The 14,739-nt window shown below is 34.7% G+C and overlaps 3 protein-coding genes across 4 annotated transcripts; 1 reads left to right on the top strand and 2 right to left on the bottom strand.

Moving 5' to 3' along the window:
• Window positions 1-1,315: 1,315 nt before the first annotated feature.
• On the top strand, window positions 1,316-7,325 carry mor (SWI/SNF- related protein mor). Of its 2 annotated transcripts, none has more exons than XM_018511783.1 (11): window positions 1,316-1,754; window positions 2,363-2,482; window positions 2,579-2,692; window positions 2,838-3,202; window positions 3,386-3,610; window positions 3,690-3,982; window positions 4,134-4,443; window positions 4,581-5,338; window positions 5,453-5,763; window positions 5,872-6,346; window positions 6,925-6,999. In XM_018511783.1, exons 1-10 carry the CDS (start codon window positions 1,638-1,640, stop codon window positions 6,337-6,339), a joined length of 3,081 nt encoding a protein of 1,026 aa, XP_018367285.1. In that variant the 5' UTR covers window positions 1,316-1,637; the 3' UTR covers window positions 6,340-6,346; window positions 6,925-6,999. The 2 variants fall into 2 exon arrangements, with proteins under 2 accessions (XP_018367285.1, XP_018367284.1); XM_018511782.1 differs by lacking the exon at window positions 6,925-6,999 and adding an exon at window positions 7,248-7,325 and having other exon boundaries at window positions 1,317-1,754.
• On the bottom strand, window positions 6,784-9,571 carry LOC108763864 (uncharacterized). Its single transcript, XM_018511784.1, has 4 exons — window positions 8,745-9,571; window positions 8,200-8,530; window positions 7,232-7,437; window positions 6,784-7,021 (listed from the first exon to the last, which is right to left on the bottom strand). Exons 1-4 carry the CDS (start codon window positions 9,272-9,274, stop codon window positions 6,790-6,792), a joined length of 1,299 nt encoding a protein of 432 aa, XP_018367286.1. The 5' UTR covers window positions 9,275-9,571; the 3' UTR covers window positions 6,784-6,789.
• Window positions 9,572-9,709: 138 nt separating this feature from the next.
• On the bottom strand, window positions 9,710-13,833 carry LOC108763846 (protein PTCD3 homolog, mitochondrial). The gene is made up of 10 exons (XM_018511744.1): window positions 13,649-13,833; window positions 13,073-13,181; window positions 12,785-12,982; window positions 12,413-12,663; window positions 12,206-12,314; window positions 11,469-11,808; window positions 11,185-11,390; window positions 10,490-10,828; window positions 9,964-10,188; window positions 9,710-9,887 (listed from the first exon to the last, which is right to left on the bottom strand). The coding sequence occupies exons 1-10, from the start codon at window positions 13,675-13,677 to the stop codon at window positions 9,729-9,731; spliced, it is 1,965 nt and encodes a 654-aa protein (XP_018367246.1). The 5' UTR covers window positions 13,678-13,833; the 3' UTR covers window positions 9,710-9,728.
• Between the last annotated feature and the right edge of the window lie 906 nt (window positions 13,834-14,739).

The raw sequence follows: 14,739 nt of genomic DNA, 5'->3' as shown, positions 1-14,739 counted from the left end.
CTTTATGAGAAGAAAATAAATAATTTTTGTCTTTTGCAGTTTTTCTGTAAAGTTGATAGTATTTGAGTAAAAAATTATTCAAGACTAATATTTTGCCATTTTTAGTAATTAATATCTTGTTAACTATTACGAAAATTGTAAAATGGTAGAGGACTTTTCGACTTAGTTTAGTCCGCTCTATCATCACAAAAGTGATTGGTAAATAGGTCGGGACACCCTGTATATTCTAAAACCTTGTGTCTATGGTCCGATTCAAAGTTTAGCATAATGGACACAATTTTACATTGTGATTGAAATAAAACCAGGTAATTATCAAAATCGTAATTGTCAATCTGTAGTTTGGTAGCGTTTTTTCCACTGGGAAAACTACAGTTTGATATAAATTGAGTGTAAATCGGTTTTAATTTGGTTGATAAATAATTTGATCCATTTAACGTTACCAAGGGCTTTATTCTTGAAAAGAAACGTATACGAAAATCTAGGGAAATGCTACAGTATACGTTACGTATAATATAGTATTTCCCTAGACTTTCGTATACATTTCTTTTCAAGAATAGAGCCCCAGGACTATAAAGAATATGTAATTATAAATTATTTATTAACACTAATAATTTGTAAATTAATTTGCGTTTAATTACACTCAGCGTGTACCAATGTTGCACTAGTTTTTCCAATAGAAAACATTGAGCCGTAATACTAGCAATTGCGCGATTATGATTGGTGATTACTTTTCAATCAATCAGAGCAAAGCAATTGCTTTAATTGCAGTAATCGTCAATCGCAATTAAGAACCGGTTCACCATCTTCGATTAATTTAAAAAGAGGAAAGATGAACAACGCAAGAAGTTGAGTTAAAAAGAACAGATTTTGTTTAATTATTCAACATATGGAAGAATTAAATTAGATTAAAGCTAATTATGAATATAAAACAGTCAGAAATTTGGTTTTAAGCGATTCTGATTAAATTAATTACTGAGATCAAGTTGGAGTTTGATCAAAATTACTCTAAAGAATCACGAGTCACGACGTACAAAAAAACATAACCAAGCAACTCAACCAATCAATCGGAAAGTTCAAGATGGTCTTACGTTTTCAATAATTCTGGACTGTGATTAGTCGATTCGTTTATTGTTCGAGCATATTTGACTTGGGCTGTTCACATTTTCTCATATGCTGTTACGTTCCAAATCCTCTTATTTTGGAAAATTCGATTAGCTTAGAATGCATCGCGCATCAGCACATCTCATGTCTCTCATGTATGTATATCTATACCAATAGCGGCTAAGTTCACGTCTGTTGGACCGATTATATATACTCGCACGCGGCAGCCATGTTCTAGAACGCGTTTATCGTCCATCGCGTCATGCGAATCAAGTCATTTTCCGATATTTATTCAAATTTGCATTCGCAAAGTAGGCGTTGCGATATCGTAAAATCATTGCGCGTCTGTCAGTAGAATTCCGCCGTACATAATTAATACCGCACACTACTGTTCTACCATCGATAACGTGTTTTTCGCTGCGATGGACGTGCGCCCAGTGCATTCACAGCCAACTTCAGAGGCGTGTCATGTTTGCGCTCGGCGCGTTGCATCGTGATCGAAATCGTCGCGTTTCGTCGTCGGGACTCTATGAAAAATGCTGTCGTTAGGCCCGAAAAAGGACGGCGGACCTAACGCCAAGTTCTTCGAGGCGCCAGAAGTTCTTACCCAGCTTGATGGTGTTAAGCAGTGGCTGCTCAAGAATTGCAAGAAGGTACGCTCGTTTGTGCGAACATGGATACCACCCGGCGTCGTAAACTCATTGCGGTACCTCTGTGCGGCTTTGCTTTCTCTTTCGCGACACGTATTATCGCCGATCGCAGTTTTTCATGTCGATAATCTGTATTTTTTAGAGATAAAATCCTTGAGAAAATATATTTTATCAAAATCCTCGAGAAATGTCCTAATATATTTTATAGCATTGACGCGGACGTGACAATCATCCTGATGACTGTACATATTTGTGAAATTTATTACTGTTTATAACTGTTTATTTATCGCTTATTGATACATGTATGTATATGTATGTACAGCGAAAGTATGTATGAAATCAGAGTAATCATATACATATTTTTAATAAATATATCAATTATTCAATTTACCACTCACTATACATATATATATATATATATACATATATATATATACATATATATATATATATATATATACATACATCTTTAGAGAAAAGTAATAAATGAAAACTCAACAAAATGTACACTGGATGATAAAAGAATAGTATTTACATATAAATTTCTGCATTAATTTTTAATATTATATTATATGAGTATTTCACATAATTTTATTTATGATTTCTTATAGTATGTACAAACGGATCCGCCCACTAATAAGAGCTTAGCCACGTTGCTGGTACAGATTCTGCAGTTTCAGGAGGATAATCTTGGCAAAAATGTATCAAAGCCACCTATGACTAGGCTTCCAGTATGTAAAATATACATATTATGTAACTAATAAAACAATAACATTGTTTTATTTAACAATATCTGAATTAATTATTGATGAGTTTAATTTTTGCAGATGAAATGCTTCCTAGATTTTAAGCCTGGTGGTGGTGTGTGTCACATATTAGCTACTGCTTATCGTTTTAAGCAGGAGCAAGGATGGAGGCGTTTTGATTTTCCTGGTGGAAAAGTAATTGTTTAATACTTATTCTAGATATATATATATATATCTTTTACAGAGAAATATCTTTTTTTATATAATACTGATTTTCTTGTCCATAAAGGTTGTATAAACATAAAGCTTTTCATTGATTGGTCAATTATTATTATTACAGTCAGGGTCCCGTATGGATCGTACAGTGGACATGCTAATGGCGGCGGAACGTGCTTTAATACAGAATAGATGTATGACTGTACCAAGTATTTTCGTGAGACCGGATGTTGACAAGAATACAGCTGCAAAAGTAAAAGATGTAGTTAGAAAGCATCAGGGCACTGTCGTGGAGAATGAGACAGATGCTACACACATTATCTATCCTCCAGTAGATCCGATGGAAGAGGAATACGCACGACCTTGTATGAGACGCGAACGATCGGTTCTAATTCATTGGTACTACTTTCCAGACAGCTATGATTCCTGGTCAACACTGGATCTTCCATGGGACTATCCCGAAGGAACTTATACAAACACAAATTCAAGGTGCTTAGACATTAATAATCTTTTAATGTAAATATTATAATTGATGGAAATTAATAATTCAAATTAATTGATATTGTTTACCAGTATAATGTGTTGAAAGCGTTGCTGGCAAAATATTTCTACTTATTTAATTCATATGTAAATGGTAAATTAATATATTAAATAAATGTAATCTTTTTCTAGATCAATGTATAAAGTATCGGCTACATGGGCGTTAGACTTGGATCAATATAATGAGTGGATGAATGAAGAAGATTATGAGATAGATGATAACGGTCAGAAGAGAGTACACAAATATAGGCTTTCGGTGGAAGATTTGATGGCACAACCGTCTCATCCACCGCCTGCGAAGAAACCTAAGAGGAAACGATCACCCAGCCCACCTCCAAAACTCGGCAAACGTAAGAGGTATGGACGTCTCTGATAGAAAATTCAAATTATACACAGGACTTTGCTCATCTTCGAATTTGTACGTTATCGTTTTTAGTAGCAGAGCACCGTCAGGTATCCAAAGTGCTTCCTCCGCGTCATCGGCGACAGCTCCGAAGAAATCGCGCGGCGGTGAAGAAGAGGAAGATTTAACTCAGGGAATGGAGGATCCGCCTGCAGAACCCCGTATTGTCGAGGTGGTTGCTACGCCCACGAATCCACCAATCACAGGTCAGGGTAATGCAACAACGGGTAACTCCACATTGACATCTACCGGTAGTAAAAAGCAAGACAGCGAGCTTCAACCTCTTAAATCTGGCAACTTGACCGATCTTGACGAACAAATGGAAGGTATACAAACAAATCTAGATAATGAAACTTAGATCATGAATGTAATATTATAACGCGATAAACATTTTTAACGTCAGATCAATAATTTAAAAAATTTTCAAGTTAAATGTTAATTTGGTAAATTCTGAATTAAAAACTGTCGATATCGCAGGAGACAAAGGGAGCTCTCAAGGTGGTCAAGATAGAGAAGAAAGAGACACTAGTAAAGAAAGAGGTGAAGGTGGCAAAGGTGATGAACCGGAAGATAATGTGACGGAACAAACGCATCACATCGTTGTTCCTAGCTACTCTGCCTGGTTTGATTACAATTCGATTCATACCATAGAGAAGCGGGCTCTATCAGAATTCTTCAACGGTAAAAATAAGTCCAAGACTCCAGAAATTTACCTTGCTTATCGGAATTTTATGATCGACACTTATCGATTAAATCCAACTGAATATATTACATCGACCGCGTGCAGGTAATATATGTAATATGTTTAATTTACATTTTAATAATGTATATAAAATTATAATTTTTATTGTTAAATATAAAAATAAAAAAGATGGTTTTTCCCTTTATGTGTGTGTGTGTGTGTGTATGAAAACATTTTTACAGGCGAAATTTAGCAGGAGATGTATGCGCGATTATGCGTGTGCACGCGTTTTTAGAGCAATGGGGACTCATTAACTATCAGGTAGACGCAGAATCCAGACCGACACCAATGGGACCTCCACCAACGTCACATTTCCATGTTTTGTCGGACACGCCATCCGGTTTGGCACCAGTCAATCCGAATCCGCCGAAAACACCACAACCATCCGCTGCGAAGATGTTGCTCGACTTGGAGAAAAAACCAAACATAACGGGAGCCCTGGGAATAGAAGAAAAGGCTTCGGCGGGCGCAATGGCAAACTTCGGTCTGAAAATCGATCAGTATTCGAGGAAACCGGCAGTACTGAAGAACAAGCAAGCGGCGGGTGCGACACGTGATTGGACAGAACAGGAAACACTTTTACTATTGGAAGGATTAGAATTGCACAAGGACGACTGGAACAAAGTATGCGAACATGTGGGATCGAGAACGCAAGACGAGTGTATCTTGCACTTCTTACGTTTACCTATAGAGGATCCATATCTGGAAGAAGGCGGGCCTGAAGGATTGGGTCCTTTGGCTTACCAACCCGTACCATTCTCGAAAGCTGGTAATCCTGTTATGAGTACAGTCGCCTTCCTTGCATCAGTCGTGGATCCTAGAGTTGCCGCGAGCGCAGCAAAGGCAGCTATGGAAGAGTTTGCTGCAATAAAGGATCAAGTACCAGCTGCCTTATTGGACCAGCATTTAAGGAACGTTCAAGCTAGTGCCAGTTCCGACGGTAATTCTTGTAACTCTATACTATAAATTAGAAATTAATAACTTAATTTTAAGGCAATGCACACATAATAATTATTAAGTAGATAATAAATATCAATTCTTCATTTTTATATAGGTAAATATGATCCATCGGCCGGTTTGGCACAATCGGGTATCGCTGGTACAGGACCACCTGAACCACCTGACGATACATCAGCTTCTACCACGACCCCGTCCGTACCGGCGGGTGCAGCTAGCTCTCCTCATTCCACAGCTCCTACTCCTGAAGCAAAAAAAGAAGACCAAGATAAATCTAAAGACGCCATGGATGTTGAACCATCTCAGATAGAAGTCACCAAGAAAGAGGACGAAACAAAAGAGGGCGAAGAGGACACAAAGTCCACCACTGATCCAGAGGCTGCTGAAGCAAAAGAAAAGAAGGATAAAGTAGATATCACAGTGACATGAATTAATTTGCATGTTATAAAAAAGAAAATATCAAAAATTTTAAATAAGTGATAGAATACCATGAGTTTAAACTTAATTTTTTTACAGGTTGTAAGGGACGCTCAGCTTCAATCTGCGGCAGCAGCAGCGCTAGCGGCTGCGGCTGTTAAGGCCAAACATTTAGCAGCTGTGGAGGAACGTAAAATCAAGTCATTGGTCGCATTACTAGTCGAGACGCAAATGAAAAAGCTAGAAATCAAGCTACGTCACTTCGAGGAATTGGAAACTACAATGGAGCGTGAACGCGAGGGTCTTGAGTATCAACGGCAGCAACTCATCACCGAGCGACAGCAGTTCCATCTCGAGCAGTTGAAGGCAGCCGAATTCAGGGCGCGACAGCAAGCCCACCAGCGATTGGCTCAAGAACAACAGCAACAGCAGCAGCAGCAGCAACAAAATCAACAACATCCACCATGGCAACCGCCCGGTGCACAGCAACAGCAGCAGCAACCGCCAAGTCCACAGGCTCAACCGCAACAACAGCCGCCACCGCACACGCCGCCACAGCAGACATAACTCTTTCGTGAGTTTAAATCTTTAAATATGTAGTAGTTAAATAAATCATATAAACTTTTACAAATTATATAATACATTATTAACGTTGTTTCTTGAATCTTCCTTGTTTTTTCGTTTTTATTTGTTTTTCTATTATTCGTCTCCAAATTTAATTTCCACGATTACATATACAAAATAATTTTGCGTGATTTCGAGACATTTTCGTGCCTTTAAAAGGAATAAATAGTTTGGAGAAATTTCTTTATATATTTTTTTGATTTCTATTACGTATTGAATCATATATGGAAAGAAATTATTTTCACAACTATGTAAAAAAAGGAAGATTTCTCGCGGAACAAAATCACCTTTTTTTCAATGTGATACATTACGAGAGTTGTAAAAGACTTACACACTTGATAAATATTATACATATTATTACATACATCATTGTCAATCAATGTGAAACCTTATCTACAAAGCTTCGTTATCTATCAATTCCAATACTAAATCAGTCATGAGTCGGGCACATTCGGCGCCTCCGGGTGGTGGTGTTCCTGCAGTATTATGTTTTTCCTCGCTAGTTTCCGTGCTACTTGTTTCGTACAGATTCGGTGCTTCGTCACTGGCACATGTACTAATCGGTAAAATGTCCAACGCCAATCCCAATCCGAAACGTCCACATCTCCTCATCTCTTCTTTTAATCTACAATCATTAAATAGACAACAATATTAAAAAAGTAATCAAACCATCCTATATTTTTAAACTTACAACATATCCGTTTTACAAAAAAAAAATTGATATTAGATTTGCATATAAGCTTTTCGATTAAATGATAAATTACTTATAAAGTGTAAGCAATGAATTTATTATAGTTTTGTTATATACATGACTGAATCTCGACGATTTACTTACAATTCCCACATGATAGATGGATCTTTTGGCGGCTGTTCTGGATTTAGGATGCGCAAGAAGGACATCAGATGAGAATGATAGTGCTGGAGAAGCTGTGTCATGTAAGCCCGCCTAACAACACCACTCGTGCAGCAGTATAGCAAGTTCGCAAGATCAAGAGCGAGTGAACCGACCCGCGTCAGTTGAAAATCAACTAGATAAACGGCCTGCAGAAGCACAGTATTAAAAATCAAGTCTAGGAGGTTTCGCAGTGAGACGCATTTCACATTCGTGACAGCTAACATTATCAATCTCGAATGTGATTTATAGATCGTAATGCGGGGTAAATATTCTTGCATCATATATTGCATATTTTATTTGCATCATTTATTTGCATATTTTAAATGGTCGTGAATTTGTTCTGCCCAATGGATGAAAAGCTTAAATGATTGAAAAAGAATATTAAGTATAAATATATCAATTATTATATATTATACATATTTTTTGAATTTTTTTAACTTTCGGGCATTATGTAATTTTGTTTTACAAATAGATAATTAAAAATAATTAAATATTGATATTTCTAACAGTCGACGTTTAATTATCTTTAATTGTCTATTTATTTATCTTTATTAGATGTAATTATACGTAATGCAAGAATCTTTATGACCGGCTACATGAGTCTAGGTGTGATCACTTTCACTAAACCAGAGTCTTTTTAATAAGATCGCAAATGGAAGAAACATTTAAATCATATAAGAATCTTATAAATTTATATAATAAAAATGTATGGAACAACAAAAGAGAGTGGTTTCTCGTTTCGTTATCTCGAGTAAATGATCTGAAAAAAAAAAAAGAAGATGATTATCACCATTTGACGGTAATCATCTTTTACTGAATACATGCAACCTTTTATTGTAGATATTATCGGACATGCAATGTGTATTGCGCTTTTCTAATTTACTTTTCTTACAAAATAAAATATTTACCTCTGTATCTGAGCTTGGTTCATCCTGAAAGAGGAAATTATTGGTCCAACAATCACCGTGACAAAATACGGAGAGAGGTCCTTGCGCGGAGACGAGTTCGCTCATAGTGCGAAAAAATACGTCCTCATTTAGGAAAGCTTGCAACTTTGTCATTACTTCCTGTCTTCTGTAGTCCATGTGCGAAGGAAGTGCTTCAGACACCATCATGATGGCGTTATTCACGGCCACGCGATAATACTGACGGTACCAATCTTCGTTGTCTCGTCGAAATAACGTTTCTTTTATAGCTTGATCATGTTCCGGATTCGTTAAATTCGCGAATTCTTCCGGCCTTTAAAAAGTAACACCTTTTTACATTTACAAATTTTTACATTTTACAAACCAAAAGACGAGGATATACCGAAATAAAGTAAAAAAAAAACATACAAAAAAGGAAATTGTTTTTTATCATATTTTCAACGATTCTTAAATATTTTATATAGAAGTCTACTTCTAAAAAAAAACCTGATAAATTGTCCCCCCCCCCCCCCCCCGGACATATTTACCTGGATTCTTTTAATGTCAAGCTAAGCGCGTGAAAGCCTGCTAGAGCCTGCAACACGTGCTCTAGATTCTCCACTTTTAATCCTTTCCGTCTGTCTGCCATTTTAAAACCTCTCTGTCTCAAATCTTCCATGGCAATAAGATCGGCTCTAGCGGCGTATATCTTGGGTACTCCGCTGAATACTCTTTTACCGTTCGATTGCAGCCTATTCAGCGCGGGCCATACATGTTTATAAAACACGACTTCATTCCTGAATAGTAACTCACTTTTAAATGCCTCACGACGTTTCTTGGATTCCGGCAATATCTTGTAAATGATAGCACACTCGTAATTAATGTATTCCTCGTTTTTTAACAGTTTGCGCCCCTTTGCCCGAATCCGGTACAACATCGAAGTATAGTTATCTCCTCGTCCCGATCCTGGTTCTTCTTCTAAACTATCAATCTCTACGTTAGGCTCATCTTCGGTAATTAATTCACGGATATCGTCAAGCATGAGTCTATTGCTACTATCGCCACTGCTATCCATCATTCTTACTGATCTTTACAACAATGATTCCGATATCTTTTCGATTTTTTTGAATGGAATCCACTTTAACATCCTATACTTCACGATAGACCAGAGTTGTGCCGACTGACTCAGGAAATGGGTATTTGAGCGACTGGAGCGGTTGGAGGGTTGCTATCTCCCACCGTTACTGACTTAATTCATTAATGATTTACGCCCCCCAACTCTAAAAGACAAGGTCATTGATACATGTCAATCATATGTCTCATCGTTTAAATTCCTCGCTTTGATTCTTTAAAACGTGGCGCGAGTTCGTCGCGCGGTATATGGAATAATGATAATAGAGAGCTTTCTTTCAAATTGATATTACAATTTTGTATAATAGAGGAGAAAATATATATAAATAATACATATAAATATTCTCAAAAAGATTTCTATATTTTCTATATTTTATAATACAGACTTTATTTCGAAGAGACTAATTCTCATCAGAGATCTGTAATTGGAGAACCTCGTTACCTACTAAACTAGCCAATATATTTTCTTGATTGGGGGTAAGGGATAGAGTTTTGTATATCTTTCCAGCCATTTCTCCGGCTCCTTCTAGACTATGGAAAGTGACGTATTCCAAAAGTGTCTAGAAGCAAATGCAAGGATGTTATAATAAAACAATTGACAAGAATGTAACAAGTAAAAAGAATGTATATACTTACGAAAATTGCCGGCACATATGCTTGTGCTAAACACAGTTCGAATATTTCGTTTATATGCTCTGTTGTAATGATTTGACCATTCTTAATAAAGTACGGTGAACGAACTAATAACGATATAATTTCTATCGTTTTGGTAAAATTATTTCCACGTAGCAACAACAGTATGATATCGCCTATTACTGTGTTAGATACCAAAACGTGCTGTAGCCTTTTAGAATTCTGAGTCTGTGTTTTTAAAAAAGACAATCATATATATTATTTTAATATATTTGATGTGATTTGAATATATTTGATTTGATCATAAAAATAAGATAATAATTTAAAACTTAAATTTTTGTTTCGATAGATTCCCGATTTAATTTAAAAAGGACATGATGTTTCTTCTTCCTCAATCATACATCATTCGGAAGATATTAATATATGGACAAATATGTTAAGCCTTAAAGACTTATTCCAAATTTGTCACAGAATCTATTATTAAATACAAATTATGAAATGCCCTATAATTAAAAATGATTTTAATTACTTGTACATGATCCCAGATAGTCAGTGCCATCTCTGCGAATTGCGCATTCAATGGAGAATCAGACACGGGTTTACAATGTACGCTCATCAAGTGCAATATGTTCTCCAATAACTCTTCCCTGTTCAGATGACCGAACACGATCATGTGCGACCACAGTTTTGGTATATATTGCGTGGCAGTCTGCGCGGGATGTAATTTAAGAGCTTCTAATATAGCATTCATCACGGCAGGTTCCGGTATAGTCACGTGCGGTACAAGTTTGCTATAGAGCTTGAAGAATGTCTCAAATTCTTCCGTTGCCAAAATTAATTCCAAATACATTCGGTAATAGATATGTTCCTGAGGAAAGATATAAGCATAATATAAATGCTTAATATAAATACATAATTATCGATCATTAGCATAATTTTAAGAATAGCTGCAGACTGCGTAGTATAATGTAATGAAAAAATCCAGGTTTTTTATTTTGAGAAATTACTTTAAATATTTTAACACTCTCGATAAACATCATAAATCCTATCTAAATGATGCTATTAAAATATCCACTGAAATTAAGAGATTTTATATATAAAAAGAATGATATTAATTTAACTCTTCATATATAGTTTTTATATTTTATTACAAGAAAACAAGATTAATTCACGGTATGTGTTTTCTAGATAGAATGCTCTGTGTTGAGAATTTAAGAAACTTACTCTTATATTGTTATTGATAAACTTGTAGTTTTCACCGGTAAGAAGAAGCTCATTCACCATTTCACCTGCTTGACGATCACAGAACTGCTGGGACGCCATTTCCATTGCGACAACGAAGAAATTTAAATCTTTCTCATTTTGAATAGTAATGGTTTCATTCTTCAAACACGTCAAAATTTGTATAAAGCTGTTATATGACGCATCACCTGTTTCAGCAAATAAACGTTCACTCGTAAACATTCATGAATATAAAATCTTTGCAATGTAAGAGAATATGTAATTACCGAATCTACTTAAAATTCGCAGCAGATAATAATATGTAGTTAACGACGGCTTCAGTTTGAATTTTGTAATATCAGCGAGTATCTTGCGTGTAAAATTTAGAACTACTTGATTGGTTTTTAAAGTAGTTACTACATTAAGGGCGGCATTAAAGGTATGTATGTTTGGAGTAATTCCGTTTGTAATCATTGCTTTGTAAATATCAGTTACTAGCGATTTTGATTTAAAATCCTGTTCTTGCCTTAGCATTGATACTAATGATATCATAGCATTGTATCCATCGGCAGATAACGGTATATTTTTTCCTTGACTTTCATCATATAAGTGCCAAGCCCTTTCCGGCTAAAAGATTATATCAAATTTTTGTTGAAATTTATAATAATAAAGCTCTAAGGTATAAAATAAGAAAAAAGAAAATTAGAATCAAAGTGTGTAGTCGACAGCAAATAGATTAAATTTAGCTAATCTATTCACTAATTGGACGTAATTTTGATTTTGATAGTTTTTATTTTTTCACATCTGCTGAAGAATCCTAATTTTGGATCAAAACGTACATTTATTGTAAAGTTATCCAATCATCAGATAGGTTTTAATTTTCCTTTTTCTTCTTTTTGTCGTAATGTGTTATTATATTTCAAATATTCCTTTTAAGAAGTAGCGAGTTACTTTTTAAATCCTTAATTAAGTTGCTAAGTTTCATAACTTAATTAAGTTATGAATGATTTAAGAGTTATCTTACACTGAAATGTTTAGCCAAACCACATATCATCGCGGTGTACGCAGCAGCTGCTATTTTGGGTTCTTGTTCCTTCAGAAATTCGAACAGTACATCGATTTGTGAGTAACTTCTGTAAATCGCGATAAAATATAAAGTATTATTTTAAGAATAAAGAAAATACATATTCATAGGCAAAGGAAAAAAAATGTATTCAATTTTCATACTCACATCCAAGTATTCTTTTTACGTTTTTGATCGAGTTTATACCAGCGAGTCTCCAGCCATTCGTCGATTCGTTCACTATTATTGTAAAAACATAACAATTCCAACAGTGCCTGTTTTGTTGGTATTGTCATCTCACCTTTTAATAAATCGTATATCGTGATACAGTTAGCAATATTACCATTTGATATTTCATATAATAATGTTTCTTCTGTCACTTTACTTTCTTCAGTATAAATGGGGAGTGGTACAAATGCCTGCAAAACAAATAATATGATATAACATGTTAACTGAATTTAAATATTAATAAAAAACATTATTGATACTATATGAACTAACAAACAAAAAGAAGGATTTAATTTATGCTTGATTAATGACCTTAATTTCAGGATCTGCTACTTTATGCTGAAATAAATCGCAGTGTTCCTGACGAACCCACATTGCGGTCCTCCTTCCAGACTCCTTTGCTAAAGCGTACGAGCGATTATGCACTTTTGATTGAGGTATCAAGAAAGGATCGTCATGAAACTTATAATGTGGCGCCGTGTAATCTCTGGATATCGTACTTTCCAAAGCCTATAAAACAAATTGTATGAAACATTTATCAAAGCATCGTTCAAACAAATTTACTTCTACTTTCAGATGTAAAAGAATAATTTTATTTACCTTCAAAATATCTGTTGGACCTCGTTCTATCCTGTTTGGAATTTGAATGTCTGAGGCCGATGTTGTGGTTGTTGATTGCAATCGCACAATCAACTCCTGGTACAGTTTCCTACAAATGTTCAAAATACGAATACAAAAATATTGACTTGTTATACTCTCATTCACCATTAACCCAGTCACATGTATTTTTTTTAGGGGACAGTCAAAATTTCAACAATTAAAGTTTTCCTCTGTATAAAAAGAAAACAATATAATATCCTAGTTCAAAAATATTTAGAATACAAAGATGTAAAACAATAAAAAAATGTTTCCGACTTTTCACAACTAATTTAGTAGGAGAAATTTGGTACTGGTATGAAAGACCTATGGTGCAGACGATGTTAGTGAAAAACAGTGATATAGACAGAGGATTAAGTATCCTTTTAGAATTGTTTTCAAAAACAAATGTATATTCTTAAATAAGTGTTTCGAGTACTCTTGTCGTATATCATATAACAAAGTCTAGCAATTTCACTCAAAAAAGTAATTGATCTACGTACATGAACAAAGTTAAATGAATTATAGTTCATTACGTACCCACGAACAATTCTTGATAAAGAATTCATGATGCTAATGTAAAGACGAAGGAAATTAATCCTTTTTCTTCTTACAATCTTTACAGTTACGAGTTTGAGGTTAGATCATTGCAGATCATTGGCGTAAGATTAGGTTAGGATTAAATGCGACACCGCATGCATGGTGATGTAACGATTAAATGAACTTTCTGATAAATCACCAACAATCTAATTGTTTTTTTTCCCCACATGTGTGAAACAATAATTTTATCCTGGTTAACAAAATAATACAAATTTGATCAATTGAACTCTGATTTCTAAATAATCAGATTTTGATCTAAATTAATCACCCCAAAAGATCAACAACATACTATAGAGTATAGACTGTATAGAGTATTTAGACGTCTCTTTCTCTGTGTCTCAAAATTAATATTAAAATATTCGAAATTAATATCAATAAACAGCTTCTCAGTCAGTTGAGTCTGTCGAAAACAAATTTTGTCAAATGCTGCTACAAATTTTTTTCAACAAAAAGACATCAATATTTCATGCAAATTCTGTTATATTCAGTGTCAACAAATTGGTAACAATAAATCTGCTGAGAACAAATTGTCGACAAAAACCATGCTTACTGATAGTAAATTGACAATTTGTTTGGTTTAATTCTGTCATGATGGAAGGGATTCTTACACCATGCTCTCGCTTAAGTTTTATCAGCAAGCTACGAAAAAATAGTTAATTAGATGTAATTTGCTAAAATTGTTGATCTCTCTCTCTCTCTCTCTCTCTCTCTCTCTCTCTCTCTCTCTCTCTCTCTCGAAAATTTTCCAATAATTTGTTAGTAATGTTCTCAGGAAAATGATTAACATTTTACTAACTGGGTTTAAATAATATATATATGCTTTGTCTGTTGCTTTGTCTGCTGAATGCAGTAGCCATTGGTTCATACTTGTGAATTCAAACCACATTGTCATATTTTTTGCCGCAGCACATATTTTTATTCATTCATATATTTCTTAATTTTTAAGAATACAAGTCATACTTCATTTTTTATTCAAATTATAAATTTTATTTTTATATTTAAACACACATATACAGGGTTGGATAAGTTAT

Source organism: Trachymyrmex cornetzi, unplaced genomic scaffold, assembly GCF_001594075.2.
Source record: "Trachymyrmex cornetzi isolate Tcor2-1 unplaced genomic scaffold, Tcor1.1 scaffold386, whole genome shotgun sequence".
NCBI classification, from domain to species: Eukaryota; Metazoa; Arthropoda; class Insecta; order Hymenoptera; family Formicidae; genus Trachymyrmex; species Trachymyrmex cornetzi.
This window is presented reverse-complemented; position numbering and strand designations above follow the sequence as displayed.